This window comes from Ornithorhynchus anatinus, chromosome 2, assembly GCF_004115215.2.
Source record: "Ornithorhynchus anatinus isolate Pmale09 chromosome 2, mOrnAna1.pri.v4, whole genome shotgun sequence".
NCBI classification, from domain to species: Eukaryota; Metazoa; Chordata; class Mammalia; order Monotremata; family Ornithorhynchidae; genus Ornithorhynchus; species Ornithorhynchus anatinus.
The window spans coordinates 3,539,355-3,566,947 of NC_041729.1; the positions used below are offsets into that span (position 1 = coordinate 3,539,355).

Genomic DNA, 27,593 nt, shown 5'->3' on the forward strand with positions numbered 1-27,593 from the left:
GTTACCTCATCTGTCAAATGGGGATGGAGACTGTGAGCCCCACGTGGGACAACCTGACGACCCCGTATCCCCCCCGGCGCTTAGAACGGTGCTCGGCACATAGTAAGCGCTTAACGGATACCAACGTTATCCTTATTGTTATTATTATTATTATTGACAAATACTATTAGAGAAGCAGCTAGGTGGGAAGAGCCCGGGCTGGGGAGTCAGAGGTCACGGGTTCTAATTCCGGCTCCGCCACTTGTCAGCGGTGTGACTGTGGGCAAGAATTTCAGTCTGGGCCTCAGTCCCCTCATCTGGAAAATGGGGGTGAAGACTGCGAGCCTCAAGTGGGACAGCCTGATTACTCTGTATCCCCCCCCCCGGCGCTTAGAACAGTGCTTGGCACATAGTGAGCGCCTAATAAATACCATCATCATTATTATTTAAAAAAAACGAAACACGATAATTTTGTATCTGCCCCACACAGTGCCCGGTACACAGTAAGCGCTGATCGTATACCACCTGAATATAAAACAACTGATTATCTTCTATCTATCCCAGTGCTCAGTACGGTGGTCGGCGCGCAGCGGGAGCTCAATGGACAGCACAACAAGGATAACAGAAACGGGTCTCTCTTACCTTTCCAGTAAATTGTGGATGGCTTTGAAGAGGAGGGTCCTGCATTCGTAGGAAAGACCATTCTCCCACAGTCCTTCTTCCACCACTACAAAACAAAGCACGCGGCATTTTTAGCCCGACAGCGAACTACCGAACGGGAACAAATGGAGATCGTAATTAAAACAGCCACGCGGCGGGGTCGAAACAACTAAATATCTGCTTTCCGTTGACAGAGATATTTGGGCGGGGGCCGGCAAATCCTCCAAAACGCCCTCGCTTCCGACGCTGCCCAGTAGCGAGACGGCTGTGAAGTGGAGAAAAAGCTGACCGAAGAAAGGAACGCATTTCCCGGAGGAGTGTGTTTGCTTTTTTCAATGCGGTAACGGTGGAAAGCACAAAGAAAACAAGGAGTCGCGTTCTCCTACGTCTTTTACTCTAACCCGATCGACAGCTGGCTATTTTAAACCTCTCAGCTGCACACCCAAAAGAGCTACGAACTGAAGAGAGTCTCTCGACACCCTCACCTCCCCGATCGATCCGCGGATCGGAGTTGGAGAATTCCGGATCCGGGACCCTAGAGGAACCTCGGTTACACCCTCCAGACCCAAGTCCCTCAGTTGAAGAGGTCGAAGGCGTGGCTCGGTGGCAAGAGCCCGGGCTTCGGAGTCAGAGGTCACGGGTTCGACTCCCGGCTCTGCCACTCGTCAGCCGGGTGACCGTGGGCGAGTCGCTTCGCTCCTCTGGGCCTCAGCTGCCTCCTCTGGAAAACGGGGATTAACCGTGAGCCCCACGTGGGACCGCCTGATGACCCCGTATCTCCCCCAGCGCTCGGAACGGCGCTCGGCACGTAGGAAGCGCTTAACAGATACCAACGTTCCGATTAAAGCCCAATGTCAGTCAGTCAAACCTATTTACTGAGCCCTTAAGTGTGTGCAGAGCACCGTACTAAGCACTCGGGAGAGTCCGACATAAAAATACACGGACACATTCCCCGCCCACAACGAGCTTCCAGCCTAGAAGGGGCGGGGAGGCAGCTGAACGGCCGGGGGGGGGTCTCGAGGAAGGAAACGATTCTTCGAGATTCTCCTCGGGTTCTCTTTTCGGGGCGGAGGGGACGGAGAGTCAAGAGATCGGCATGGTCGTCCGCGTTTACCGAGCGCTAACCGCGCACAGTGAGCGCTCAATAAATACGACAACGAACGGATGAGCAGTGTACTAAGGGCTTGTGAGAGCACAACAGAAGAGAACCGGTAGACGGGTTCCCTATCCACAACAAGTTAACTTTCTTTTGTTAATGAGGTGTCCATCCCCTCGATTCTATTTATCGCGATTAAGTTGTCTTTGTCCGTCCGTCTCCCCCGATCAGCCCGTGAGCCCGTCGTCGGGCGGGACGGTCTCTGTCCGTCGCCGGATTGTCCATTCCAAGCGCTCAGTCCAGTGCTCTGCACATGGTGAGCGCTCAATCGACACTATCGAATGAATGAGGATGAAATCAATGCCTTTCCCGTGTAGAACGAGCTACAAAAAAATTCCTCCGACGATGCAATTCCTAGATTGGGAGTTCGTCGTGGGCAGGGAACCCACGGGTCCACGGCGTAGTGAACGACACGATCGCTTTGGTCAAGGACATCATCATGACAGAAATCAACGGTGCACCAGGCAATCCTGTATCTTCTTATGGCCGCCTGGACAAAACCCAGACAACTAGTAAATTAACAAAGTCCTCTTGAAACTGAAATCGCCGTGAAAGATGAATGGAGGTGAAGGAGACGACCGCGTGGAGTTACCTAGGTCTTCGGCTACCTACGTCTCGAGGGCAAGACAGAAAGACAAAACTTACTTGTTTTGTTCCGTCTCGCTTTGCCGTCTCCCCCTTCTAGACCGCGAGCCCGTCGTCGGGCGGGGATCGTCTCTCTCTGTGGCCAAATTATACATTCCAAGCGCTTAGTACGGTGCTCTGCGCACAGTAAGCGCTCAATAAATACTACTGGATGAACATCTTTCCCCAGCGCTCAGTACAGTGCTCTGTATTTCAAGGAAGCAGCACGGTTTAGCAGATGGAGCCCGGGCCCGGGAGTCTGGAGGACCTGGGTCCTGATTCCGGCTCCGCCACCTGTCTGCCGGTTGACCTTGGCAAATGGCTTCACTTCTCCGTGCCTCAGTTTCTTCATCCAGAGAGTGGGGATTAAGAGCGTGAGCCCCGGGTGGGACAGGGACTGTAGCCAACCTGGTCGGCTTAATACAGTACTTGGGACAGAGTAAGTGTTTAAAGAGTACTATGTGAAAATGTGTTAATTCTATTTATCTATAAATAAACTGTCAGAGAAGCAGCGTGGATGAGCGGAAAGAGCATGGGCTCCGTCACCTGTCAGCCGTGTGACCGTGGGCAAGTCGCTTCACTTCTCTGGGCCTCGGTTCCCTCATCTGGAAAATGGGGATGAAGACTGGGAGCCTCACGTGGGACGACCTCATGACCCCGTATCTCCCCCAGCGCTTAGAACGGTGCTCGGCGCACACAGTAAGTGCTTAAGCGGCTTGAAGAGAAGCAGCCTGGCTCAGTGGCAAGAGCCCGGGCTTGGGAGCCAGAGGTCATGAGTTCGAATCCCGGCCCTGCCACTCGTCAGCTACGTGACTGTGGGCGAGTCACTTCACTTCTCTGGGCCTCAGTGACCTCATCTGCAAAATAGGGATTAACTGTGAGCCTCTTGTGGGACAACCTGATTACCCTGTATCTACCCCAGTGCTTTGCACATAGTAAGCGCTTAACAAATACCAACGTTATTATGATGCTATCCTATACCGATGCCTGTTTACTTGTTTTGACGTCTGTCTTCCCCCTTCTAGACTCTGAAAGCCCGTTGTGGGCAAGGATCGTCTCTCTCTGTTGCTGAATCAGACTTCCCAAGTGCTTAATCCAGTGCTCTGCACGAGTAAGCGCTCAATAAATACGACTGGATGGATGAATGAACGGTAAGTGCTTGATAAATACCACCGCTGGTGATGACGACCACTCGCTGAAGGGTAAAAGGGTTCTTAGTCCCCAGAATCAGCGTGGCTCAGAGGAAAGAGCCCGGGCCTGGGAGTCGGAGGTCATGGGTTCGAATGCGGACTCCGCCACCTGTCAGCTGCGTGACCGTGGGCAAGTCACTTAACGTCTCTGTGCCTCAGTGACCTCACCTGTAAAACGGGGGTGAAGACCGTGAGCCCCACATGGGACGACCTGATGACCCCGTATCTCCCCCAGCGCTTAGAACGGCGCCCGGCACATAGTAGGCGCTTAACAGATAGCAACATTATTATTATTATTATCATCAGAAGCACTGGAGACTCGGGGGGAGAGAGGCATCCTGACGTTGGGAGACCAGAATTCCGATCCCAGTTTTGCACCCGTCCTGCCGGGTGATCCGAGGCAATGCGATCGACTTCTCTGAGCCTCGGTTCCCTCATCCGTAAAACAGGAAAATTCATTCATTCGGTCGTATTTATTGGGCGCTTGCTGGGTGCAGAGCACTGTACTAAGCGCTTGGGAGAGCACGGAACACCAATAAACAGACACATCCCCCGCCCACCACAGGCTTACAATCCGGGAAGGGGGGAGGGGAACGGGACGACGGACGGGGCGTCGACACAAATCAATAAATTGCAGATGGGGACATAAGCGCCGTGGGGCCGGGAGGGGGTTAGAACCAAGGGAGCAAGTCAGGGCTACGCGGAAGGGAGGGGGAGAGCGCAGAGCGCTGTTCTAAGCTCTGAGGTACCTACCAGTCAATCAGGTTGGACACGGTCCTTGTCCCACACGGGGCTCACACTCTAAATCCCCATTTTCCGGATGAGGGAACCGAGGCCCAGAGAAGTGAAGTGACCCGACCGAGGTCACCCAGCAGGCAGGTGGCAGAGCACGGATTAGAACACGGGCTCTTCAGACTCCGAGGCCCGGGCTCTACCCATTAAGCCACGGTGCTCCTAGGTGCTCCCGAGGCGCTCACTGTACTGAGCACTTGGGAGAGCACAATACAATGGTTCCCAATTGCTCTCCACACCTAATAATGATAATAATGTTGGTATCTGTCAAGCGCTTACTACGTGCGGAGCACCGTTCTAAGCGCTGGGGGAGATACAGGGTGATCGGGTCGTCCCACGTGGGGCTCACAGTCTCCGCCCCCGTTTTCCAGATGAGGGAACTGAGGCCCAGAGAAGTGAAGTGACTCGCCCACAGTCACACAGCTGACAAGTGGCAGAGCGCTCACTGTGTGCCAAGCACTCTACTGAGCGCTCCATCCATTCATTCATATTTACTGAGCGCTTACTGTGTGCCAAGCACCGTACTAAGCGCTCGATTCATTCGGTCGTATTTATTGAGTCGTATTTATTGGCTGTCTCCCCCGATTAGACCGTGAGCCCGTCCCCGGGCAGGGACGGTCTCTCTGTTGCCGAACTGTGTATTCCAAGTGCTCAGTACAGTGCTCTGCACATAGTAAGCGCTCAATAAATACTACTGAATGAATGGAACGCTTACTGTGTGCCTAGCACTGTACTAAGCGCTTGGGAGAGGACAAGAATAATAATTATGATGGTATTTGTTACGCGCTTACCATGTGCCAAGCACTGTTCTAAGTGCTGGGGTAGATACAAAGCACACAGACGCTTAACCGGTACCGTTAAAAAAGCAAATACATAATAATCATAATAATAATGGTATTTATAATAGTCACAATAGCGTTGGTATTTATTAAGCCCTTACTATGTGCAAAGCATCGTTCCAAGCGCTGGGGGGGGGGGGGGGGGGGAGATACAAGGTGATCAGATCGTCCCACGTGGGGCTCACAGTCTTCATCCCCATTTTCCAGACGAGGTCAATGAGGCGCAGAGAAGTGACTTGCCCACGGTCGACGAGTGGCGGAGCCGGGATTAGAACCCGCGACCTCTGACTCCCAAGCCCGGGCTCTTTCCGCTGAGCCACGCTGCCCCTCGCAATACAACAATAAACAGACACGTTCCCAGCCCACAAGGAGCCTACAGTCTACGGAGGGGGAGACGGATGCTGATATAAAAAATTAGAGATGAATGGAACTTACTGAGCGCTCACCGTGTGCAGAGCACTGCGATTCGCGCTTGGAAGAGTACAACGGACCGGCAACCCTCAGCGGTACTTCTTCCAAGGGATATTTCCTAACAGAGTTCCTTAGAAAACAAGGTCCAGGCCGTGAGCTAGTTGTGGGCGGGGACTGTCTCTCTTGCTGTATTGTACTTTCCCAGGCGCTTAGCACGGTGCTCTGCCCACAGTGAGCACTCAGTCGATACGACTGAATACAGGAACGAAAATCAGAGGCTCCTAAAGCTTTCAAAAGAGGCGCTCAGAGGTTCATTCTCGATGTTGAGCTCTTCTTCCGCCCATCCGCCTATTCTTTTCTGTTTCTCTGTATCTACCGCCCTTTATGCTCTCCCACCTCCTTGGTACGAGGTTCAAGACTCCATAGGTGGTCTGTGCCCAGTCGGGTTATAATAATGATAAAGGCATTTGTTGAGCGCTTACTGTGTGCCGATCATTCATTCGTTCGTTCATTCATTCAAGAGTATTTATTAAGCACTTACTACGCGCAGGGCCCTGGACTAAGCGCTTGGAATGGACAATCTGGCAACAGATGGAGACCATCCCCGCCCCGGTGACGGGCTCACAATCTTATCGGGGGAGACGGGATCGCGATCAATAGAATCAAGGGGAGGGACGGCTCATTAACAAAATAAATAGGGTAATAAAAATATATATATAAATGAGCACAGTGCTGAGGGGAGGGGGAGGGGGAGGAGCAGAGGGGGAGCAGAAAGAGGAGCACTGTTGTAAGCGCTGGAGGAGACACAAGGGAATCAGGTCGTCCCACGTGGGGCTCACAGTCTTAACCCCGTTTTCCAGACGAGGGAACCGAGGCCCGGAGAGGTGAAGCGGCTCGCCCAAGGTCACCCTGCAGACGGGTGGCGGAGCCGGGATCAGAACCCACGTCCCCCGACTCCCAAACCCGGGCCCTTTCTACCAAGCCACGCTGCTTCTCTGCCGAAGATCATCTACCTTTTCATTCGTTCACTGGTCTTTACTGAGCGCCTGCCGTGCGCGCAGCACTGTACTGAGCGGTTGGGAAAGTCCAACAGAACCAACGACGGACGCATCCCCTGCCCACAACGAGCTTACAGTCCCTCGGTCCGGTGCCTGGCACGCAGTAAGCGCTCGACCGACGCCTTAACCGTAATCATCCCGATTAGTTCCTCGGGATCGCTTTTGACGGACCGAGTCGACGCGAGGCCGTCTGAGGAAGAAACGGGAACCTTTCCGTAACTCCGCCCTCCGCTCAAAATGTAGGCGGTTCGGTCGAAGGAGCCGATGTTGCAGAAGAGAACGCTGACGACGCCGTTTCGATGCACACGTCTCCGTGCTCTCTGAAAATCTCAACGTGAGCCTAATTTCTTCAACTTAGGAATGAACGTCCTGTACCCGAAATCCGCCGTCACGAGGCACACGGATCTCAGAGATGGTTGGGAGCGACAAACGCCGCTTTTACCAGATCCTCGAAACCACCCGCTGCCGGCCAGAAAACATCACCGATCCCACCGTATTCACCGAACAGTCGCCACCGGCCACGTCTGCCAAAGCACGGGTTTGCCAGGCCCGGAACGTACCCCGGCGGACATCACGGCGCATCCGTTTACGAGAAAATAGAAACAAATTGCCAACCGCAACCCACCCCCTCACACCTCATTCACTCTTTTCGAAAGCACGGCTCAGATTTCCAGATTTCCAGACTTCACGGCTCTATCTCGATGACCTTCCCTCTATCGGAACAAAAAGCCGGAGGGTTCGGGCCTTGGCGGAATTCTTATTCTTTTTTCCTTCTCCCCGAAACACCGACCAAAGCAATACGCCCTGGAGAAATGTCAACTTCCTATTTGCCGATTTATTTTAATTCCCACGGCTGATACTAGGAAATTGGAGGGGGGGGGAGGGGATCAAGTTGGTGTTTACAAAGTTAATCGATTTCCTCTAACCTCCTCCCGTTTGCTTGAGAAGGAGGGGTCGGGGTGGGGGGGAGAAGACCTTACGGTGAGATAGAATTAAATTGAGAGGGGTGAAAAATCTCCAATCTTGAAAACGTTTTATACATATACAAAAAAGTGGGTGGCAAAATGCATCTGACCAACTTAGTTCAAAAGGTCTGAAATTGAGAGGGGTGAAAAATCTGTAATCTTTAAAATGTTTTATACCCTATAAAAAAGGTGGGCGGCAAAACGCATCCGACCGATTTAGTTCAGAGGTTTGAAGTGAAGGGCATCTGAGCCGAGGGAGTGAAAAGCATGTGACACAAACAGAGGGAATGATGATAAATAATACTGTCGGCATTTGTTAAACGCTTACTATGTGCAAAGCACTGTTCTAAGCGCTGGGGGGATACAAGGTGACCAGGTTGTCTCCCACGTGGGGCTCACAGTCTTCATCCCCATTTTCCAGATGAGGTCACCGAGGCCCAGAGAAGTGAAGCGACTCGCCCAGAGTCGCCCAGCTGGCAAGCGGCGGAGCCGGGATTAGAACCCATGAGCTCGGACTCCCGAGCCCGGGCTCTTTCCACTGAGGGAAGACAGCTGACGGAGTTCAAAATCAACTGACCGAAGGTGGGAAAAAAAATCACCCGCTCCGGTGAAATATTATTTTCTCATTCATTCGTCCTATTTATTGAGCGCTTACTGTATGCACAGCACTGTCCTAAGCATTTTTTTTTTTTTTTACCCATTTGACCACAGTGCAAGAATTTCTCCTCCGTATTTTCCCCATTTTCCTATCCACCAGATGGCAGGATGGAACGCTCTTATAATAATAACTGTGGTATTTAATAAGCGCTCACTACGTGCCAGGCACCGAACGAAGAGCCGAGCGGTGGATACAAGCAAATGGGGTTGGACCCAGTCCCTGTCCCACGTGGGGCTCACGGTCTCCATCCCCATTTTCCAGATGAGGTCACCGAGGCCCAGAGAAGTGAGGTGACTTGCCCGAGGTCACACGGCCGACGAGTGGCGGCGCCGGGATTGGAACCCACGACCTCTGACTCCCAGGCCCCGACTCCAGCCATTAGGCCAGCCTGGTTACCCAGATCCGCCACCTGCCTGCTGTGTGACCCTGGGCAAGTCACGTCACTTCTCTGGGCCTCGGTGACCTCGTCCACAAGATGGGGTTTCAATACCTGCGCTGCCTCCTCCTTACGCGCCGAGCCCCACGTGGGACCTGACCGTCTTATACCTACCCCAGCGCCTCGTACAGTGCTTGGCACATAGTGAGCGCTTAACAAATATTTACAGTTATTAAATCACCTTAATGATGTTGGTATCTGTTAAGCGCTTACTGTGTGCAGAGCACTGTTCTAAGCGCTGGGGGAGACACAGGGGAATCAGGCTGTCCCACGAGGGGCTCCCGGTCTTCATCCCCATTTTACAGATGAGGGAACTGAGGCACAGAGAAGTGAAGTGACTCGCCCACAGTCACCCGGCTGACAAGTGGCAGATCTGGGATTCGAACTCATGACCTCCGACTCCAAAGCCCGGGCTCTTTCCACTGAGCCACGCACCTTGATTCTTTTAGACGAGGGTGTTCATCGCTCCTAAAAAACAAGTTGAAATTTCCGGCATCCCGAGTCCGCAGAGACAAACAGCGGCATGAATACGGGACGATGCGAGAAGCAGCGTGGCTCAGTGGAAAGAGCCCGGGCTTGGGAGTCAGGGGTCGTGGGTTCTAATCCCGGCTCCGCCACCTGCCGGCTGGGCGACTTCGGGCGAGTCGCTTCACTTCTCTGGGCCTCAGTGACCTCATCTGGAAAATGGGGATTAAAACCGTGAGCCCCACGTGGGACAACCTGATGACCTTGTATCCCCCCAGGGCTTAGAACGGGGCTTTGCACACAGTAAGCGCCTAACAAATACCGACATTATTATTATCATCATCATCCGAAGAACGCAATTCAGGAAAGCTTCAAGTTTCCCTGGGAAATTTCAGACTTCAGAAGGCAACTTGGGGAATTATTTTTTTCTCTCCAACACCGAGCCAGTTACTCAAATAGAAAACTTCGGCACTGAGTTTGTACTGAATATTTTTTAAAACGTTTTAGTGCATCTTTGAAATTTCTTAGAAGAGAAATTCTCGATTTGGTTGCTCAGCAACTGAAGTTTCATAGGGTGGGACATTTTGACTGTTTCTCTGCATTTTTAATCACATGATTCCTAAAACTGCCTTGGGGAAATACCTAGTAATAACAATAATAATAATAATGACGATGTTGGTATTTGTTAAGCGCTTACTATGTGCAGAGCACCGTTCTAAGCGCTGGGGGAGATACAGGGTCATCAGGTCATCGTCTTCATCCCCATTTTACAGTTGAGGTCACTGAGGCGCAGAGAAGCGAAGTGAGTTGCCCACAGTCAAACAGCTGCCAAGTGGCAGAGCTGGGATTCGAATCCGCGACCTCTGACTCCCAAGCCCGGGCTCTTTCCACTGAGCCACGCTGCTTCTCTAAAACCAATCTCTGACGTGGATCACTGAATCGAAAACGGATCCATATGATGATTCCTGTCAGGACGGTCTGAAATAAGATTGAGCCTCAGCCCCGAAGCTTAACTGACACCAAAAACTCACAGCCCAGTGGAGGAGCCGGGGCCTGGAAGTGCGAAGGAAAAGGAAAAATCCTAACTTCAAATGCCTCTCCGCCCCACAGATCCCGTTAATATTTGCCAAAGTCAAAGGATCTGAGTGATTACGTCGCTCCCGGCAGTGGGCCATCGATCCGCCCCGTGCGTATTTACTGGGCGCTCACGGCGTGTCATTTTAATGACGACGTGTGTATATCTATAATTCTATTTACCTATATCGATGCCTGTCCATCCGTTGTGTTCTGTTGTCTGCCTCCCCCCCTTCTAGACTACGAGCCCGCTGTCGGGAAGGGGTCGTCTCTGTCGCCGAACTGTACCATCCAAGCGCTTAGTACGGTGCCCTGCACACGCGCTAAGCGCTCAATAAATACGACCGACCGAACGAACGAGGCGTGCGGAGCAATGTACGCAACGCTTGGGAAAATGCAATGTGACAGAGTAGGCAGACGGGTTTCTTCCGCACAGGGAGCTTACAGTCTGGAGGGGGAGACGGACATAATATAATTATAATTATGGTATCTGTTAAGCGCCAACTATGTACCAGGCACTATCTGAAGCGCTGGCGTAGATAGAGAGTAATCAGATTGTCCCACGTGGGGCTCCCAGTCTTAATCCCCATTTTACAGATGAGGTCACCGAGGCACAGAGAAGGGAAGTGGCTTGCCCAAAGTCACCGAGCAGATGAGTGGAGGAGCCGGGGGGATTAGAACCCACGACCTCTGATTCCCAAGTCCGGGCCCTTGCCACTGAGCCACGCTGCTTCTCACGAATGTACGTACATCAATTACGGAGATGGACGTAAGTGTTGCGGGGCTGAGGATGAGGTGAATGAAGGTGAATGAACAATAATAATAACGTTGGGATCTGTTAAGCGCTCACTGTGTGCCGAGCGCTGTTCTAAGCGCTGGGGTAGTAATGGTGTCGGTATTCGTTAAGCGCTTACTACGCGCAGAGCGCCGTTCAAAGCGCTGGGGTAGATACAGGGTCATCCGGTCGTCCCACGTGAGGCTCGCAGTTAATCCCCATTTTACAGATGAGGGAACTGAGGCACAGAGAAGTGACTCGCCCACGGTCCCACAGCCGACAGGTGGCGGAGCCGGGATCGGAACCCACGACCTCTGACTCCTAAGCCCGGGCTCTTACCACCGAGCCACGCCGCTCCTCTAAATAAATAAATCCGAGCGCCTGGGGGACGCAGAAGGATGGGGGGGGGAGGAGGAAGTGAGGATGGAATCGGGGAAGGCCTCTGGGAGGATTGGTGAGGCCTCCTGTCACCTACGGCCCTGACGTCCCGGAATCTATTCTCACCTCTTTAAAGACCGCTTCTGCTCCGTACTTTGCTACTAAACGTGGTTTTCGTCAAGCGCTTCCGACGTGCCGAGCAGAACGCACCTACACGGGGCTTGCCCGTTACTGAGCCGGCAGTGAAATGAACAGATTTGAAGGGTTTACTCGAGGTCTGGGCCAAATGTACTTGGAGAGTATCGAGAGAGGGAGGCTGGAGTGGAGGGAAACTCAGCATCGCGTCGCAAGACGTTCCCCGTGACTTCGTAGTAAACGCCAGCTCGAATCAGACTAACACCTTTTTCTCTCGAGCCATTAACACGACACACTTCTTCCCGGCGCTTAGTACGGTGCTCGGCACACGGTGAGTACCTCAAGTCGCTTCACTTCTCTGTGCCTCAGTTCCCTCATCTGTAAAAATGGGGATTAAAAAAATGTGAGCCCCAACTGGGACAATCTGATGACCCCGTTATCTCCCCCAGCGCTTAGAACGGTGCTCGGCACCTAGTAAGCGCTTAACAGATACCGTAAGTAATTCATTAACAGACGTCGTTATTATTCTATTATCATTTCCTTTGGGTGGCTACTTCGAGAAGTACTATTCCCCAGCTGCGATAAACCCCCACATTTGTCCTCTCCTCCCTCCCCTCACCGCCGACCCTAAGAAGCAGCGTGGCCTCGTCCAAAGGGGCTGGGCCTAAGAGTCAGAGGTCCTGGGTTCCAATTCCGGCTCTGCACGTGTCCGCTGCGTGACCCTGGGCGAGTCACCTGGCTCCTCGGAGCCTCAATTCCTCGCATCGGCAAAACGGGGACTCGACACCCGTCTCCCCCTCCTGCTTCGACTGTGAGTCCCATGTGGGAACCGATTATTTTCTGTCCACCCCAGCGCTCAGTACAGTCAATGGCGCATCTTGGTGCTTCGTACACACCGCCGTTACCATCGTCGTCATTATCATGCCCTTCGCTGCCCACCCCTTAGATATTTTAATACCCCAGCCCCCCGGGACTTAGGTAAATGCTGTATCTTTAGAAACGCGCCGGCTCACCCGGAAGCCGAGACCGGTTTAACTCACGCAACCGTCCTTCATAACGGATTCGTCGGTTCTTACAACACAGAGAGGCCGTGTCCATTTAACCTGCCTTTTTTCTTTCGCCTACCGCCATTTGTGGACATTAAATACCATTTGAGGAGGTCGACAGGATGACGACAATAACGGTCAGGGACCCGGACACGACAGACTACTTTTCGGCTGGTCGGCTCCTTCGCGCCTTCAAGATGAACGTTTCTTGTACTCGTGATACACGGGGACCCCACAGTTTTCCCCTTTAATAATCTTATTTTGTATCCCATTAATCATTAAACTCTGCCACGTAATTAGGAGACGTCGGCAGTGATGATAAACATGCCTCGTGCTTCCTGTCTCTGCAATTATCTTTCGTGTAACTACCGCTTTACCTAACTAAACGTGGCCCTCGCAAAAGGATTCTATCGGGTATTTTGGCCAAGGCTGAGAAAATGTAAGCAAATCATACGTGACCACCCTGCTCCCACTCCGGCGCTCAGTACGGTGCCTGTCAGACGGTTGTATGTACGGGCGCTTACTGGGTGCAGAGCACTGTACTGAGCGCCAGGGAGAGGACAACAGAATAACAAGCAGAATGATGATAAAGCTTATTACGTGTCAGGCATCTCTCCCCCAAGAGGCCTTCCCTGATTACGCCCTCCTTTCCTCTCCTCCCACTCCCTTCTGCGTCGCCCTGACTCGCTCCCTTTATTTAGAGAAGCAGGTGGCTCCGTGGAAAGAGCACGGACTTGGGAGTCACGGGTCACGGGTTCTAATCCCGGCTCTGCCACCCGTCAGCTGTGTGACTTTGGGCAAAGTCACTTCACTTCTCGCTGCCTCAGTTACCTCACCCGTAAAATGGGGATTAAAACTGAGCTCCACGTAGGACAACCTGATTCCCCGGTATCTACCCCAGCGCTCAGCGCAGTGCTCGGCACATAGGGAGCGCTTAACAGATATTGACGTATCATGATCATCCATCCCCCCCCTCCCAGCCCCATTCCACTTACGTCCCCGTCGCTCATTTATTTCCGTCCACATCTGACTCCCCTTCTGGACTGTGAGCTCGTCGTGGGCAGGGAATATGTCTGTTCGTTGTCGTGGTGTACTCCCCCAAGCGCTTGGCACAGTGCTTTGCACACGGTCAGCACCCCATAAATGTGACCGAATGAATGAGTGAACAACTGGTCCATCAGACGGTGGCAGGGAAGCGGCAGATTACACTGTAGGCTTGCTGGGGGCGGGGAACGCGCCTGTTGTATCGGTCTGTGGTCCCCTCCCGAGTGCTCAGCAGGGTGATCCGCGCGCGGTAAGCGCTCAGTGAATACGACGGACCGACCGACAAAGCAGAAGGCCCACGGTTTCAGAGCGGGGAGGCGGCAGACCGCAGACTGGACCGTAAGCTCGCTGTGGGCGGGGAATGTGTCCGTTACACTGCTCTGTGGTATTCTCCCAGGCGGTTCGCGCAGCGCTCCGCACACGGTAAGCGCCCAATAAACACGACAGACGGACTGAAGGAGAGTAGAAGGCCCACGGCCTCGGGGAGGGCGGGGAGACGGTGGAGGATCCGTGGACTCAGAAGGCGCGGGGAGACGGGCCAATCCTCGGGAATCGGGACCGAGGCAAAACCCGCACGGGTCGCCGGGCCGGCCGGGATCCGCCGACCAAACGGCGGCTAGAGCCCGGGGCCTGGGGCTCAGAGGGACCTGGGTTCTAATCCTGGCTCCGCCGCCCGCCTCCCGTGGGACCTCGGGCGAGTCGCTTCTCTGGGCCTCGATGACCTCAACTGGAAAACGGGGATGGAGACTGCGAGCCCTCCAGGGGACGGGGACTGTGTCCAACACGGCTGACGCGATCATCGAGTCACTTGATTTCTCTGTGCCTCGGTCAGCTCATCTGGAAAGCGGGGATTGAGACTGTGAGCCCCGCGTGGGACGACCTGATCACCTTGTATCTACTGCTTGGCCCACGGTAAGCGCTTAACAAAAACCCTCATCATTATTATTTACTATCATCATCTTGTCTCCGCCCCAGCGCTCAGAACAGTGCCTGGCCCAGGGTAAGCGCTCAACCAATACCACTATCGTCATTATTTTCGTTACGGGCTTCTACTCCCGGCTCCGCCACCTGTCTGCCGAGTGACCCCGGGCAAGTCGCTTCACTTCTCTGGGCTTCGATTCCTCGTCTGTTAAGTGGGACGGAGACTACGCCCAACCTCACTGGCTCGGATCCACTCCGGCGCTCAGTGCGGTGACGGGCACGCAGTAATAATATGAATAATAATGACGCTGGTGTTAGTTAAGCGCTCCCTCTGTGCCGGGCACCGTTCTAAGCGCTGGGGTAGACACAGGGGAATCAGGTTGTCCCACGTGGGGCTCACGGTCTTAATCCTCATTTTACAGATGAGGCACAGAGAAGTGAAGTGACCGGCCCAGGGTCACACGGCAGACACGTACGCGCTTGACCCCTCTAGACCGTAAGCCCGTCGTGGGCAAGGAGTGTGTCCGCTTATCGCTGTACTGTCCTCTCCCAAGTGCTCCGTTTAGCGCTCTGCACGCGGTTAGCGCTCACTCTATACGAATGCATGAAGAAATACCGTTATTTCGTCTATTATTCATTCGACAGCATTTACTGAGCGCTTACTGTGTGCAGAGCACCGTACTGAGCGCTTGGAACGGACAGTTCGGCAACAGATAGAGACCGTCCCCGCCCACTGACGGGCTCGCAGTCCCATCGGGGACCTGACGGGTCGAAAAGGGTGGACCGACCGGATGAGCACGCCATCGCATTTTTCAAACGAGCCCCCGTCTTACCGTCTTACCGTCCGCCCTCTCCCTCCCCATCAGCCCCACAAGCCCGAACGTCAAATCGGCCTGGGGAAGTTCCGTTAAATCTCGAGAGATGAAGGCATTTAGGACAAAACGTTCAAGTGGAGAGCTGATTCCCCGAGCCCGAAAACATCATCCCAAAGCCTCACGCGCCGTAACATTTAACTCCGTTTAGCTCGGTGTAACGGGCTCCCCCGCGGAATTAATCGGCCACCCCGAAAGGAGAGAGCCTTAGGAAAGGTTCGGGGGTGGGGGAGAAAGGCAACGTGGCGAACCATCAGAGCGGCCGGGACTTCAATGAAGCCGTCTCCTCCAGCAGGGTGATCTCGGGCGGATATCCATTCCATCTCGACAATTGAAAACGACACGTTTCGCTTGAAGGGAAGGGGAAAAAAAAAAAAAATGGGGGGGAGGGAGGGAGGAAGAGAGGATCGGGGGAGAGGATGGGGCGGACGGGCTGCACGGAGCGTATCACGGTATCCTGAATAAATTCAGCCTCTCGCGCTTTCGAATTCGGGTCACGCCGCCTTCCTCCATTTAAAAGTCCAAGCGCTTTCAAAGAATACCTCGTTCCTCTGAGCCGCGGTACATATTTCCTTTTAATGTAACGTATTGCAGCAACAGCTGAATCGAACATCCAGACATCAAACACGCTCCAGACTCCCACCTACTGCTTTTTCTCCTCGGGCATCGAAACTAATGAAAGCCATTACCCGGAACACCGAGTGGGGCGACCACGCCGGCCGCCGCAAATTTGAGGGGAGAATAAATTTTAAAAAACCTCCGGGTTAAGACTCGCCAGAAGGCCCGTCGAAACGGCTGAAAAGTATCCATTTCCGCAGCACGATGCGGAAACGCTGACGGATTAAAGCGCGGCCCGTGCGACAAGGGGATTATTTAAGGAGGATTACCGGGCCCGGCTCCTCTGACGCCGACCCTCTCTCTCCACCTCCAGCCCATCCGTCCCGCCACTGACCCCTCGCCCCCGTCCCGCCCCCGGCCTGGAACCCCCCCATCCCCCCTAAACGGGCCGACGGTCCACCTTCGGAGACCCTCCCCGCCTTCGGGGCCTTCCTCAAACCAGCCAAACTCGCCCTCTTCCCCCCTTCAAAGCCCTACCGAGAGCTCACCTCCTCCGGGAGGCCTTCCCGGCCCGAGCCCTCCCTTCCCCTCCGCTCCTCCTCCCCTCCCCATCCCCCCCCCCCACTCCCTCCCTCCGCTCCACCCCCTTCCCCGCCCCGCGGCCCTTGTGTCTATCTGTACATATTTATCATTCTATTTATTTTATTAACGATGTGTCTGTATCTATAACTCTACCGATCTATTTTATATCTGAGGCTATTATGCATTTATAATATATATATATATTTATATCTGATGCTATCAACGCCCGTCTACTCGTTTCGTTTTGCTGTCCGTCTCCCCCTTCTAGACCGTGAGCCCGTTGCTGGGCAGGGATTGTCTCTCTATCTGTTACCGAACTGGCCTCTCCAAGCGTTTAGTACGGTGTTCCGCACACGGGAAGCGCTCGATGAACGCGATCGAACGAATGGATGAAATCACACCTCCTCCAGGAGGCCTTCCCCGACCAAGCCCTTCGTCTCCTTATCCGCCCCCGCTCGCTGTTGACTAGGAACTTGGCTCTGTGGCCCTGAAGCTCCCTGAAGCCTCGCCCTGGGGTCTCTTCTGCTGTTTCCCCCGCCCCCCCTCGCCGGGAACATCTGTCTCCCCCAATAATAATAATAACGATGGCTTTATTGAGCGCTTACTACGCGCCAGGCGCCGTTCTAAGCACTGAGGTAGACACGCGGTAATCGGGCCGTCCCACGTGGGGCTCGCCACCTTCATCCCCATTTTCCAGACGAGGTAGCTGAGGTGCGGAGAGGTGAAGTGGCTCGCCCGAGGCCACGCAGCAGACAGGCGGCGGAGGAGGGATTAGAACCCACGTCTCCGAGTCCCAAGCCCGGGCTCCCGCCACTGAGCCGTGCCGCTTCTTAGCCCCAGCGGGACGTACGCTCCCTGAGGGTGGGGATCGCAAATCTGATTCCAAAGCGGGCACGAGACGGACCTGCGGCAGGAACGATCAATCATTCATTCGGTCGTATCCACCGAGCGCCTACCGTGAGCAGAGCACTACGCTAAGTGGTTGGAAAGTACAATTCGGCGACCAAAAACACGATCCCCGCCCAACGGCGGGCTCGCAGTCTAGAAGAAAGAAGGTATCCGTTAAGCGCTTACTCTGCGGGAACACGATCTTTTCTTTTCTTAACGCTATCTACTAAGCGCCAACTCTGTGACGGACACTGTTCTAAACGCGGCGGTCGATACGACATCATCAGATCGGACACGGAACCTGTCCCACGGGGGGGGGGGGGGGGGGGGGGAGCTCCCCGTCTTGATCCCTGTTTTCAAATGGGGTAACTGAGGCCCGGGAAAGGGGAGCGACTTACCCAAGGTCACCCAGCGGACGAGTAGCGGAGCGGGGATTAGAACACAGGACCTTCGGACTCCCAAGCCCGGGTTCTTTCCGCCTGGCCCTCCTGCTTCTCTCACCGTGAGCGGCGAACCTGACCCCCAGTTCTGTCGGACTGTCCTCTCCCGGGCGTTCAACACGGCGCTCCGCACACAGTGAGCGCGCAATAAACTCGACTGACCGAAGCGCCAAAACGGCGTTTCTTCGACAGATGCGATATTTTGATTTCCTTTCTCTTCCAAGTGACTTGCCCCAAGTACCCCAGTAGCATCACGCTCCATCAATTCTGCGCTATCGTATCATACCCCTAAAAGAATCCAATTAAATCCATCATCGATCGATCTCGGCTGCGCGGCCGTCGATCGCGGTGCGAAATCCACGGAGTCATTCATGACTCGGTGGATTGACTGCCTCTGTGACATTCCGCCCACTCAGACCTCTAACTCCCTCGCTCTCCGGGCGGCGCAGAAGGGCTTTAGTGTCTTTCCCTTCGTTCATTCCTTCGTTCCATCGTACTTATCGAGCGCTCGCTGTGTGCGGGGCACTGTACTGAGCCCCTGGAATGGACAACTCGGCGAAAGATAGAGACGATCCCCGCCCGACGACGGACTCGCAGTCTAAAAGGCGGAGGAAGCGGAAGACAACGGGCAATCAGGCATCGACACCATCAAAACGGACACTCGTTCATTCAGTAGTATCTATTGAGCGCTCACTGTGCGCAGCACACCGTACAAAGCGCTCGGAATGTACCATTCGGCAACGGAGAGAGGCGATCCCTGCCCGACAACGGGCTCACGGTCTGAAAGGGGGAGGCGGACGGGAAAACAAGGAGACAGGCATCCATTCCATCAAAATAGATAAAACAGAATCATAGATATAGACATCATTAATAAAATAGAGTAATAAATAATATATTCAAATATCCCTCCGCTCCTCCCCCTCTCCCTTCCCATCCCCTCGGCACCGTACTCGTCCGTTCGACCGTATATATTTACATCACCCTATTCATCTGGTTAATGAAACGTACATCGCCCCCGATTCTGTTTAGTCGCCATCGTTCTACGAGACGTCCTTCCCCTCGACTCTATCTCTCGCCACCGTCCCCGTCCGTCCGTCTCCCCCGATCGGACCGTGAGCCCGTCGGAGGGCGGGGACCGTCTCTGTCCGTCGCCGACTCGTCCGTTCCGAGCGCTCGGTCCGGTGCTCTGCACATAGTGAGCGCTCGATAAATACTATTGAATGAATGAATGAATACAAGGTGAGCAGGTCGTCCCACGTGGGGCTCCCAGTCTTCATCCCCATTTTCCAGATGAGGTCACTGGGGCCCAGAGAAGTGAAGTGACTCGCCCACAGTCACACAGCTGACAAGCGGCAGAATGGGATCCGAACCCATGACCTCTGACTCCCCAGCCCGGGCTCCTTCCACTGAGCCCCGCTGCTTCTCCACTTGAACACAGTGGGCATCGCTGACTCTCGGGGGGGGGCAACCCAGCCGCCCTCGCCCCGATTCCAAAGGTTCATTTGGTTTTGGGGGGTTTTTTAAACCGCGTTTGCTAAGGGCTTCCTACGTCCTTCTGCTCTCCCCACAGCCCTTGCGTATATTTGTAGATATTATTCTATTTCTTTGATGAGTGATGTCAATCTACCTATAATTCCACTTATTTTGACGCTACTGAAGCCGGTCTAGTTGCTTTGTTCTGTCGTCCGTCTCCCCCTTCTAGACCGTGAGCCCGTCGTCGGGCAGGGATCGTCTCTATCTGCGGCCGAATGTACTTTCCAAGCGCTCGGTCCGGTGCTCTGCGCACAGTAAGCGCTCCGTAAATACGACCGAATGCCGGGCACCGCTCCAAGCGCCGGGGCCGATACAAACCGGCTCATCGGGTCGGACGCTGTTCACGAACCACGTGCGTGGGGGGGGGGGGGGGGGGGGGGGGGGTGTCACAGCCATACTCCCATTTTACAGATGAGGGAACGGAGGCCCAGAAGAGTGAAGTGACTCACCCAAGATCACACAGCGGACAAGTGGCGGAGCCGGGACTGGAATCCGGGGGCTTCTGTCTCCCGGGCCCAGGCTCTAGCCACCAGGCCACACCGCTTACGGTACGCTGTGAGTCTGAGTGAAATTGTCACTATTCATTCAGTCGTATTCACTGAGCCCTTACTGGGTGCGGAGCACCGCACTAAGCGCTTGGAAAGTACGACTCGGCAACAGATAGAGACGATCCCTACCCAACAACGGGCTCACAGTCAAGAAGCGGGGAGACGGACAACGAAACAAGTAGACGGGCATCCCCACGAACGGGAGGGCCGGTTTTTCCCATCCATTTCGGTATTACTTTCACGGTTCCCTATTCGGACACTTCTAGACCGTGAGCCCGGCGTCGGGCAGGGACCGTCTCTTCCCGTTGCCGAACTGTACATCCCAAGCGCTCAGCACAGTGCCCTGCACACAGTAAGTGCTCAAAAAATACAATGGAATGAATGAATGAATGAATGAATGAATGAATGAATGAATGAATTCACATCGAGCTCTAACGCTCCTGAGCGGAAACGCACCCGGGGTCTACTGGATGGCGGCCCGTGCCGGAGGAGTGCAAGGATGATGACCGTCGCAAAGTGGCCTTTCAAATTCATTAGCGGCCAGAGGTAATTGGGAGCGTTTCTCTTTGGGTGACGGAGTCATTTAACTAAAGCCACCGCCGATCTGAATAACGGCCTAATGTTTTGAACGTCGATAACTGAATTCGCTTTCATCTTCGGAGACGAACGGAGGCCGCCGTTCTTTTGCGTCTCCTGCCGTCGGACCCCCGGCGCCAGTCCTCCCTCCCCATCGGCGGAGCGCCTCCCCCCCCCCCCCCCAACCCGCTCTACGCCCCCCATCTGTCCGTCCAGTCGTATTTAGTGAGCGTTTACTGGGTGCGGAGCATCGTATTAAGCGCTTGGGGGGGGACGACAGAACGACAGACACGTTCCCGCCCACGACGAGCTCACGGTCTAGAGGGGGAGGCAGGCATTAACATAAATAGATAGATAAATAAATCCCCTCTCCCCACACAGGGTTTCACGGCACAGTGGACGGAGCACAGGCCTGGGAGTCGGAAGGTCATGGGTTCTGATCCCGGCTCCACCGCTTGTCAGCTGTGTGACCCTGGGCGAGGCGCTTCACTTCTCTGTGCCCCAGTTACCTCATCTGTAAAATGGGGATGGAGTCCGTGAGCCCCGTGTGGGACGGGGACCGTGCCCAAGCCGATCCGCTTGTATCTACCCCAGCGCTTAGTACAGTGACCGGCTCACAGTGAGCGCTTAACCAACGCCGCCCTTATCATTGTTACGATCCCTCCTACCGGCTCTTACGGCCACATCCTCACGCCTGGTCGCTCTCCAGACCTGTACTTCATTTCGGCGTCCGTCGGTCTCCCGAGGGCGGAGGTCGTGTCTACCGGGCTCTCCCGAGTGCTCGGTCCTGCGCCCCGCCCGCGGCGGACCGGAAGCTCCTCGAGGGCAGGGGCTGCATCTACTGACACTAAGCGTCCTCTCCCAAGCGCTCACGGTGCTCTACCCGGAGTAGACCGGAAGCTCGTTGAGGGTAGGGACCGAGTCCCGTCCCAAGCATTCCCCTTAAGCTTGTCGTGGGCAGGGAAGAGCGTGGCGGAGTGGAGAGGGCCCGGGCCCGGGAGTCGGAAACCCGTGGGTTCTCATCCCGACTCCGCCGCTTGTCTTCTGTGACCTCGGGCGAGTCGCTTCACTTCTCTGGGCCTCCGTTTCCTCATCTGTGAAATGGGGATTGAGACTGCGAACCCCACGAGGGATAATCCGAGGACTCGTTTTCCACGGCCTCTCTCTCTCTCCCCCGGCCTCCTCCTCTCCACGGCCTCTCTCTCTCCACAGTCTATCGATCCACGGGCTCTCTCGCTCCATCGCCTCCCTCTCCACGGCCCGTCAACCCACGGCCTCTCTCTCCCTGGCCTCTCTCTCCACAGCCAGTCGATCCACGGCCTCCCTCTTCACGGCCTTTCGACCCACGGCCTGTCGGCCCAAGGCCTCTCTACCGACGGTCTATCGATCCACGGCCCCTCCACCCTCGGCCTATCGATCCAGGGCCTCTCTCCCGTCCGTCGATCCTCGGCCTCTCTCTCCGCGGCCTCTCTCTCTCCCCGGCCTCCTTCTCCACGGTCTGTCGATCCCCGGCCTCTCTACCGACGGTCTACGGATCCACGGCCTCTCTCCAGAGCCTAGCGATCCCCGGCCTCCCTCCCTGTCCGTCTATCGACCCTCGGCCTCTCTCTCCACGGCCTCCCTCTCTCTCTCCCTGGCCTCCTTCTCCACATCCTATCGATCCACGGCCTATCGATCCGGGGCCTCTCTACCGTCGGACTATCGATCCGCGGCCTCTCCCCCCTCTCCCTCTCCGCGGCCTCCCTCCCCGCGGCCTCGCTCTCCAGAGCCTCCCTCTCCGCGGCCTCTCGAGCCCGCGGTCGGACGGCTGTCCGGCGGCTGCTCTCCGAGCACCGGTGAGCAGTCCCTGCCGCCCGAGGGCTGGGAACGCAGCTGTCTCGTCGGCCCGTCCCCCCCCCCCCCCCCCCGCCTCTCCCCCGGTCCCCCGGGGTCCCCCCGATCCCCGGCGGGCCGGCGGACCTCCGGCTCCGCTCGCCGCGTTCGTCCGAAGGGCGCCTTTCGCGGGAGGCCGGGCCCGGGCTGAGGGCGCTGGACGGCAGAACCCGGGGAACCGGGGCGAGTGGGACGACCCGATCACCTTCTGGCTGCTTGTTCTGTTGTCTGTCTCCCCCTTCTAGACCGCGAGCGCGTTGACGAGTGGTTCTGTTGCCGAACCATACTTTCCACGAACTTAGCACAGGGCTCTGCACGCAGTAAGCGCTCAATAAATGCAACCGGATGAATGAATGAACACGAGTCATCGGGGCCGCCCGGCGGGAGGACAATGGAGCCTCCTTTCCTCCCATCCTTCCTTCCCTCCCTCCCTCCCTCCTTCCAGCGCACTCAGACCGGTTCACTCTCGTTCCCCAGCGAGCACATTACCGACGGGGGGAAAACCGTAATCACCTCTCATTACGAGACGGCCGACTTCTCCCTCCTCCCCTCCCCCCCCCCCCCCCCCCCGTAGAGACCGTCCGCCTCGCTGACATCACCACGGTTTCTTTGCTGACGGGCCGAAAGAGCGAACGTAGCGAAAATAACATCTGCAATGGACCTGGGAGCCGGGATTGTGTTCCAAAGAGCAGGGTCGGTGTGGGCACGTTATACACCCCTCGCTTTCTACTCTGCCTCGCTCCGAGAAGACGAGGCCATCTCCTTTTTGTGTTTAGCCACCGCGGGGTTTTAGTACATTTATTTTTGTGGGAAAATTTTTTTAAACAACCCCCCAAAAACCCAAGCTGTGGCCCTCTGAGGCTGTGATTGAACCACGCTCCTTTCGACCGCCTGAATTATGTGAAGACATTAATTACCGTTGATTTATTTATGGTCTCGTCTGTTCTCCCTCTCTGGACCGTGAGCTCCCCGTGGGCAGGGGATGCGTCCGCTTATTTTTATATCGGCCTCTCCCGGGCGTTCAGAACGCCGTTTGACACACAGCGAGCGCTCGATCGGTACGATTAAATGAATGAAGTTAGGTAATGATCATCGTCAGGATAGCAACAGTATCCGTGAAGCGCTCACTATGTGTCGAACAATGTTCTGAGCACCGGGGTAGATACGAGATAATCGGGTCACCCGTTCATTCATGCGATCGTATTCATTAATAACGACGATGACAATCACGGTATCTGTTAAGCACTTACTACGTGCCAAGCGCTGTTCGAAGCGCTGGGGCAGACACGAGGCGATCAGGTCGCCCCACGTGAGGCTCACGGGCTTAATCCCCATTTTACAGATGAGGTAACTGAGGCACAGAGAAGTTAAGCGACTCGCCCGAAGTCACGGAGCGGACAAGGGGGTGGAGCCGGGATTAGGACCCGCAACCTCTGACTCCCGAGCCCGGGCTCCTTCCGCTAAAGCCACGCTGCTTCTCATAAGCAGCTTACTGAAGCACTTATTAAGTTTATTAAGCTTACTGGGTGCTTAGTGTGGGCGGGGCACTGTACTAAGCACTTGGGAAAGTACAATACAACAATAACTAGCGGCATTCCCTGCCCACAACGAGCTCACATCAATTCAGGTATCAATAAGGACATATAAAATTACAGAGACCGTCCTTGCCCCGCGTGGGGCTCCCATTCTTAATCCCCGTTTTACGGATGGGGAAACTGTGGCGTAGAGAAGTGAAGTGACTCGCCCAAGGTCGCACAGCAGACAAGCGGCGGAGCCGGGATTAGAACCCAGGTCCTTCGGACTCCCAAACCCGTGCCCTAGCCATTAGGCGGCGCGGCTGCCCGGGTGTTTCTCTCTTTCCACCGCCCGTCTTTACGGCCGAAACGGTTGCATCCCTTCCTGTGAAACTGATCTTTTAAAAACAACAACAACAAATAAAACACAGCCTGCTTTCCACTTTAAATGACTTGAGCTTTCAGGCACAGACGTGCGATTCTGACCAACGACGGGCACGTCAATTTATCTCGCGCCCGTCGCTAATCGCGACCCACTCCCGGCGATCGCCGCCTTCGATGAAGTCTTGGGTTATCACGTAAGGAACCTAATTTAAAACAGGAATTGAGCCGTAAAACTTACATTGCACAGACGACGACCAAAGTCAATTTCGTCACGGTTTTAAAAGAGCCGAACTCCGGTCCGGCCTCGCCGCCCCGGTCCCCGCCGACCCACGCAAACACACACACATACACAAAAAATACGCGAAGGACGCCTGAAGGCACCCACACACACTCCTGTGGCTTGTTTCTGTGTGTGAGAACCGGGTTTTCTTTGTCTCGTTTCGGGTTAACTCACAACCAGGTTATCTCGCACCCCCAGGAACGAAAAACCAGATATAGTTACACCTAGAAGCCTGAAAACTATGTTTCAGACACAACAGAATATGTATAATTAACCAAAAAAAAAAAAAAAAAAAAGAATCAGCTATAGGTCCTCCTCCTCTCTTCGACGGCCCGAGTAAGAATTCGCTGCAGTATTTTACATAAAGACCGAATTCCAAAACCAGCCCAGCTGATGCGATGATCTGTCGGAAGACTAGGAAAACTACGGACGTAAGCGGAAAGGAACCGGGATTCACACGACGGAACCCACGTGTCGATCGACAACTGGCTACTTAGGGCAGGGGCGGAGGCGGCCAGGTTCGGGTCGCTTGGGCAATCTTTACGTCGGTAATTTTTAAAAGGATTTCACGGGGTACTTTTAAAGCATCAGATCGGGGCCTAACGATCTGGCAACGGAGCAAAAAAGCGTCGTCCAGGGCAAATGGGCAGAGCTGGTGATCATCATAATAATAGCAATGGTGGCATTTAAGCGCTTGCCATGTGCCAAGCACCGTTCTAAGCACCGGGGGGGTACAAGGCGATCGGGTTGTCCCGCGGGGGGCTCACGCGTCTAACCCCCATTTGACAGATGAGGTAACCGAGGCCCAGAGAAGTGAAGGGACTCGCCCTAAGTCACACAGCCGGCAAGCGGCGGAGCCGGGATTGGAACCCAGGACCCCTGGCTCCCAAGCCCGGGCTCTTTCCAAGGAGCCGCGCGGCTTCCAGAAGACGGTAGAGGATGCCTGTTTTAAGGGGCTCTGGATTCCCTCCTTTAGGCTTTGGGGGGGGGGGGCGAGGGGGAGATTTGGCTAGGAGAGGCAGGACACCCCCACGGCTCTCTCTCGCACCTAATTTTAAATGCCTTGCAAAACTAGAACCCGGTGCCAAAATCCACACGACCTCTGATTTGGAGTCGATCCTATGACAGATTTAAACCCGCGTGAGATACTGACGTGGAAGGGAAAGAAAACCACACCCCGCCGTGAAGAAAACCCAGAACCGAGGGGCAGCGTGGCCTCCTCGGCAGGGCGTGGGCCTGGGAGTCGGAGGGACCTGGGTTCTAATTCCGGCTCTGCCACCCGTCTGCCGCGGGACCCTGGGCGATTCACTTCACTTCATCGGCGCTCAGTGGAAGGAGCCCGGGCTCAGGAGTCAGAGGTCGTGGGTCCGAATGCCGGCTCCGCCACTCGTCAGCCGGGCGACTTCGGGCGAGTCGCTTCACTTCTCTGGGCCTCGGTTCCCTCCTCTGGAAAATGGGGGTGAGGACTGTGAGCCTCAAGTGGGACGACCCGATTACCCTGTATCTCCCCCGGCGCTCAGAACGGCGCTCCGCACATAGTAAGCGCTTCACGAATGCCAACATTATCATCCTCCGGCCTGTACCCTTTCCCCTCGGCCTCGCCGCTTCCCCCGTGGACGGGATCGTGTCCGCCGACTCCGCTGTGCCGTACACTCCCAAGGGCTCTGTCCGGTGACCCGCACATAGCGAGCGTTCGAGAGGGCAAGTCGCTTCACTTCTCTGGGCCTCGGTTACCTCATCTGTAAAAATGGGGATTAAAAAACTGTGAGCCCCTCGCGGGACGGCCCGATGACCCCGTATCTCCCCCGGCGCCCAGAACGGCGCCCTGCACGTAGTAAGCGCCCAACGGATGCCGTCGTTATTATCATTAACTATCAGCGACTGACCGACCGATCTGTCGGTCTCCGCGCTTCGTAGGCGGCGGATATATCCGGAGCTTCCGCGGGACTCTTCCCAACGGTTAGGACGGCGCGTAGCACCCGGGGTGCTCGATCTGCACCAATCCATCAATGGGCCTTGAGGGCTCACCGTGGCGTGCGGGACACTGTACTGAGCGCTTGGGAGAGTACGCCGCAACAGAGTCGGTAGACGTCCGCAGCGTGGCTCAGCGGAAAGAGCCCGGGCTCGGGAGTCAGGGGTCACGGCTTCGACTCCCGGCTCCGCCCCTCGTCAGCCGTGTGACCGTGGGCGAGTCACTTCACTTCTCTGGGCCTCGGTGACCTCATCTGGAAAAGGGGGGTGAAGACCGTGAGTCTCACGTGGGACAACCCGATCACCTTGTATCTACCCCCGGCGCTTAGAACGGTGCTCTGCACAGAGTAAGCGCTTAACAGACACCAACGGTATTACTATTATCATCGGCCGTTACTCCCAGGACGGATTTTGCTTTGAGATGGCTATTTTTAAGTTGCCGTGAAACTCTCGGGGCGATCGCGGGAGGACTCCCGCGGAGCCGAAGCGAGGAAGAGCGCTTCGCTCTGAAATACGTCGGCGCCACTCCGAAGAACGTTTCCACACGTTCGCCTAGACGGCCCGCCGGGGGAGCACAAGCCATTCCCTTCGCGAAACGCCGCGACGCGTTATCGCGGGTGGTTTTCCTCAGGGCCCAGATGGTTCCAAAGAGTATTCGCCGATCGCCCCGCCGAGTCACGGAATGATTTCCGTCGACAGAAGAAATCAACGGGGCTGACATTTTAATTTGAAAGCACTGCGGTGGATTGTAATGACGGTATTCGCTGGGCGCTCACTACGTGCCGAGCACCGTTCTGAGCGCTGGGGTAGACACGAGGCAATCAGGTCGTCCCACATGGGGCTCGGGGTCTTCATCCCCATTTGACAGATGAGGGAACCGAGGCTAAGAGAAGTGACGTGACTTACCCGGGGTCACACGGCGGACAGGTGGCGGAGCCGGGATTGATAATAATAATAATGATGATGATG

The 27,593-nt window shown here is 55.3% G+C and overlaps 1 protein-coding gene across 1 annotated transcript in view; it reads right to left on the reverse strand.

The window, feature by feature from the left end:
- Positions 1–27,593, reverse strand: part of MED13L (mediator complex subunit 13L) — a 304,408-nt gene that overhangs the window by 144,661 nt on the left and 132,154 nt on the right. Inside the window, exon 3 of the mRNA XM_029051175.2 lies at positions 622–706. Within this exon, the coding sequence (XP_028907008.1) occupies positions 622–706 (85 nt within the window). The remainder of the gene's footprint in view (positions 1–621; positions 707–27,593) is intronic.